The 5,659-nt window shown below is 36.8% G+C and overlaps 1 protein-coding gene across 1 annotated transcript; it reads right to left on the bottom strand.

The window, feature by feature from the left end:
• Positions 1 to 3,093: 3,093 nt before the first annotated feature.
• LOC112084476 lies at positions 3,094 to 3,990 on the bottom strand. The gene has a single exon (XM_024153620.1). The coding sequence runs from the start codon at positions 3,988 to 3,990 to the stop codon at positions 3,094 to 3,096; it is 897 nt and encodes a 298-aa protein (XP_024009388.1).
• Between the last annotated feature and the right edge of the window lie 1,669 nt (positions 3,991 to 5,659).

Below are 5,659 nucleotides of genomic sequence, written 5' to 3'. Positions count from 1 at the left end.
ACGTTACATGCAAACAAGATCATCGAAAGCTAGGAATAGTTAATATTAATGATGTCACTTGAATTCAAACATGTTTAATAGTGTTCTGTACTGTGTGAGCTTATTTACTTATGTTTTCAAAACTTGTTGTTTCCAATTTACAGACTTTGATGAAACATGTTACTAAATTGTAGAAATGGTGTTGTTCTTTGTAGATTCATGCCTGATTGTCACATTAAATTGCAGAGTTCTTCAGAGAAAGAAGATGATCGTAAGAAAGTTATAAGTAGACTTTAGCAGTAGACATTATTTGTAGGCTTCATTTGAAGACTTCCCTAATGTGTTGATTTTTCATCAATATGCAGCACATGGAAGCTTATGTTAACTTACTCAGGCTTCGATTCGCTAAGCATCCAGAGTGGTTTCGGTCATATTGGCTTTGCTTCCTCAATCAAAGTTTGCTATAGTTTGGAGATGCGACTACAAAAATTTCCTTAAGTCTGACCTGAATGAAGATGGTTCTGACAGACTTCTACCACCTGGCGTGTTTTCGTACTACACAGGCAAATCACCTATCTACTGCATGACTAAAAAGATGTGGGCCTATGAAGTCGGATAGTCATGATATCGGATATCGGATAGTCATGAGGGAACCAAACATGCTTCTAACGCCTTTATTGCTGAAGCTGTGGAGTCTCTGGCTGTTATGATACCCTACTTTCTGCAATGTGTGCACCTAATGAAGACAAGTGCAAATTCCCCTATATGCCTTTCACACATGCGCGAGTACCAGCAAAGGAGTTACCTCAAAACTATCAGAGTTGTGATTGCAAAGTCTACTGCCTGAAGTACATTGAGTGTAATGCTCGGGATTCTCATTTCCTCCGCAACTTTGTGATAAAAACATGAGAGCCATCAGGGAAAAAATGACTGCAGAGATATTTGACAAAATAGGCTTTAGGGGGAAAGATAAGTTAGATGCGACCGGACTAGATCTCTATGATAGAAAAATTTAGGGTATGTGTACTTAAAAACTAGCTTGTTTTATTTGGCAACTTTTGGATACTTGCATAAATGACCTGAAATGTGATTGCAGATCATTTTACCAATTGGTAAATGATAGATGTGGAAGTTTTTTGTTCACCTATCATAATTAACATGCCAAATGTGTTGTATTTTCGTTTTGGATGTACTATGTCAACAAACATGTGTCATATTTCTAACTATCGTTTAGGTTTGTATCATGCAAACATGTGAAATATTATTGAATATTATTGAATATTGTTTAGGTTTGTATCATGTAAACATGTGAAGTCTTCTAATGTCAATTATATTATTCCATACGGTATAAAGAAGTCAACAAATAAAGTCTACAACTGAAGTCTACTAATGTCAGTTATAATATTCCATATGGTGTAATGAAGTTTACAACTAAAGTCTACTAATGTTAATTAAACATAGAAGACGACATAAAAATAAGAACAAGATTCAACGAGGCCATTTATTTGCAAATCCAGGTATTGTTTTCCATGATATGGCACATTCTAACTTCCAGAAGCATGGACTGCAGAGTTGGTCGCCATATACATTGACAAGGTTTTGATCCATCTATCCAGCGCATATTTGGCAAATTCATACAACCAAACACTTTGATTGTGCTTTCGCAAAAATCTAGAACACCAGTTCGTGGAACTCGTCAGGCTTCTTAAAAGTCCACAGAGACCTGTTGATGTGCTGCATAGTCTTTCTCATCTTCGTAGCCTCTGCCGGAGTTAGATCATGAATGGAGTTGAATACATCATGGCTGCCATCTATGGCTAAATAGAACATAACCATGCAGTAAGTAGCCATGAGGCATCCTCCGTTTCCTGACACCCTGATTGAATCTAACCTTACTTAGACGTTATATTCAAAGAAAATAAGAGATACCCCTCTTAGGAATTACGATGGAGGATTTGTACATTCCAAACAGCGCCTAAAGAATGCATCAACTCTCCCATGTTGATCCTAGACCCAGGGAATATTCAGGGATATTAGATCAACTTCTCTTAAAAAACCCTCTTCATTAGAAATCTCATTTAGAGTTTTTGAAGAAACCCTTGCTTTACAGAGAGCACCGTACAAAGAAGATGTGGGTTTTAGGAGGATATCCCACAGAATATCAGAAGGGAAAGAGTTGAAATTTAGTAGATTAGACAATTTCTTAGGTCTGGAATGAAACTAAACTTCAAGGTCATGGTGTATTTGTATGCAGAAATAACAGAGACAAACAGATACATCTGTCGGACATATACACCGTTAAAGTCGTTTGAAAGATAACCGTTTCAAACATAACCGTTAGACAAATAAGACATCAGACTTCTAACATAGACATTTATAGTAGACTTCCATCAAAGACTTCGAACGTAGACTTCGGTACCCCAAATGCAACCTTGTCCTTCTATTCCGGAGACTTCTTCTTCTTCATCTTATGATCAATCTTCGATGTCTAAGTGAAACACACAATATTTCAGTAAATAATTCAATAAATTTTGCGTTGAACATTATTAATTTAGTAGCTGAATTCAACTTACACAATGCAGTAGGGTATGACCAGATTGCTTGCATGTGAACAGTTGTATTGTTTGAGCAGCTTCCTTGGGTTGCTGCTTCTCCTCCTAGCAATTTCTAGCCACGATTGCCAGCGAGACTTCTTCCGTCTGCCTGATTTGCAGCAAATTTCTGGTGGCAGACATTGTGGTAGTTGGGCTCCTTCAACCACTGAGATTTGGGGATATATGTTGTACGAGTATGCAGCAAAAAATAGTGTTTTGAGTAAGTAAAATATACAAGCAAATCCACAGATATCACACCCTCTAATGCAGTTGCAATAGCATGTGAACAAGGGATTTTATCGATATAACACACACCACATTCACACATTCCATGTTCCAAATCGACAAGACAATTCCTGTTTCCTCCTTTCACATAGAATCTCCAAGTGTCAATGTGTTCTACCTCCATTGCATCCGCATAATGTCCATGGATCGCCAACAAATACTCAACTCCCCGATTATTATGTGTTGTGAGACTCAAAGCATTCTCTCTACGTTTAAAAAACCACCTACCGAGCTTCTATTGTATGAACTCAAAGAGAAATGATATGGGATAACCTCGGGTTTTCTTAAGTGCAGAATTTATAGATTCAACAATATTCCTAGTCTTAATATTGTATCTGTCTCCAACAAAATGAACTCGGTACCAAAGCTTCACATCGGCTTCTTCCAAATAGTCAGCAAGATCAGCAGGCCTGATATGCCATAACTCCGCCATGTACCGGTTGTAGTCATAGAGGTTGTATGCATAAGCAACACGTTTGACCAAGTACAGCAACTGCTTTCCTTTCAACTTTGTTACTATGTTATGTTGTAGATGATAATAACATATCCCTTTTTTTGCCCATGGGAAAACAGTTTGACATGCATTCTTAATAGAAGTATGCCTGTCAGAAACTATCACCAAAGGATATTCATCTGAAACATATTCACGCAGTTTTGAAAAAAAATCTTCAGCATCAACAATTCCAAAGGCCAGCGAAAATATCTGAAAATTACCATCTTGTGCGGTTGCCACTAACAAAAATCCTTTGTATTTCCCAGTTATATGACATCCATCCACCACAATAACTCTTCTCATGTACTGAAAACCAGCAATCGATGCTCTAAAGGCCGGAAATAGGTATTTGAATTTATTATTTGAACCAACATGAAGAGCTGATATAGTTCCCGGATATGCATTGTTAATTGAATGTAGGTAAGCTGGAAGACTCGCATATCCATCTCCAGTGGTTTTACTCACCAATTGTTGGGCATATATCAAAGATCTGTATGAAGTAGTGTAATCCATCTTGATGCCAAACATAGGCTTCATTGTATCCTTGACATTTTGTGATGCAAATCCATCAAGTATGCCCAAATGGCTTATAAAAAGCCTGCCAATATACTTTGGAGTAGACTTCCCACGGTGAGCCATTCGTATTGAAGATGTGTGGACTTTCACATATTTTGTCACTCAAAACGTGGATGCTTCATTCTTCACACTCGCCCTAATCATCCAAGCACATCCTTTCACCCGACATTTAGCCACAAACAGGGTCTTTGTAGACTTAACGGTTTAACATGATAGATTTCAATCGAACCTTTGATAACAGCTTCTCCTTGGTAAGGAAAATTGCCCTAACATATATATTGTCAGACCATGACATGGGCGTTCTTCCTGTTTCACCAGATCCGTTTCTGACATTATTAATACAGACTTCATCTTCATCATCATCTTTCACTTTACCGTAGACACTGTAATCTTCCCCGTCAGGGTAAGCTGCATCTTCTCCATCTGCTGGTTCTTTAATATCTTCAGTTGAATCAGAACTGGCTGCCTCGTCATCAGTAGGATATTCTGCATTTTCATCAGACTCCTCATCTAAATCTTCATATGAGTCTTCCTGGTTCTCCTCAGTGTCCATCTTCACTCGTCTGGACACATAAAGACGTACCATATGCATTCTACTTAACGCAATCAAGCTTGAAATTTATCTGTCATTGGTGACATGCATTGGAGGTGTATCCGGAGTCATAGTTTGCAACATTGAATCTGGTAGGGAGTAGGATAGCTCGATTAGCTCAGTCTTCTTGCCCAAGTTATAATCATCTTGTGCCATTTCAGTAAGTTCCCAAAAGGTGCAACCATCCCTCAAAAAGAACATTCTTCCTCCTTTGCCACTATCCACCACAAAATGACACGATTTCTCTGCCATCTTCCATTCTCCGTACACAACAGGTATTTGAGCCATTCTCTGAAAAACAAGCAGATAAACCATATTAGCAAACACTGAAGAAGGAATTTTATAGCTAGTAGACTTCTTTTGCAGAGAACATTCGTAGACTGTAAATGAAGTCTACTTTGATAAGCTAACTAGCTTAAAAATTAAAATATTCGATTCCGAAATAAATATCGACTTAAATCAAATCAAAATCATTGAATAGTTCAATCACTTGCTAACAAGCGTTACAAAACCAAAAATTTTAAAAACAACTTTATAAATGAGCTAGAAAAGCGTTTTTAAAATAAATACAATAAATAGACTTCTCCTACAGACTTCATAGATAGACTGAAAGAGAAGTCTACTTTTTCATGTAGAAGTCTGCAAAAGAAGTATACTATAAGAAGGGTTATTTTTGCAATTGACCAAAACGTTGACTATTTCGTAATAGACTTGACTTGTAAAGTTTCAACAAAAAAGGTTAGTTTTGCATTTGACCAGGCCATTGATTTTTGGAGTAGACTTTAAAAGTAGACTTCTTATATGAGTAGACTTTTTAGACAGTCTACTATTGAAGTCTACTGGATTGAATAGAAGTCTACAAGTTAAAATAGGTTATTTTTGCAATTGATTGTTCATAGTAGACTTCAGTGGGAAGTCTACTAAAAAAATATTCCTTTGTTGTTTGACCAAAATTTAAGTAGACTTCTGAACGAAGTCTACCTTGCTTTTAGACTTCATCCTGAAGTCTACAACATTTTTCTGGACTTTTTTTTTTTTTAAAAATTCTATTTCAGTCAAACACAAAAATAACCTCGACAATTTTGGTCAAAGACAAAAATAACTTAAAAGTAGACTTCATGCGCAGACTTATAAAAAAAA

This window comes from Eutrema salsugineum, unplaced genomic scaffold, assembly GCF_000478725.1.
Source record: "Eutrema salsugineum unplaced genomic scaffold, Eutsalg1_0 scaffold_4, whole genome shotgun sequence".
In the NCBI taxonomy this organism is placed as follows: domain Eukaryota; kingdom Viridiplantae; phylum Streptophyta; class Magnoliopsida; order Brassicales; family Brassicaceae; genus Eutrema; species Eutrema salsugineum.
This window is presented reverse-complemented; position numbering and strand designations above follow the sequence as displayed.

What these genes read in the sequence shown, in the direction of transcription:
- LOC112084476 (XM_024153620.1), bottom strand. Translation starts at nt 3,990, where the DNA reads ATGGCTCACCGTGGGAAGTCTACTCCAAAGTATATTGGCAGGCTTTTT.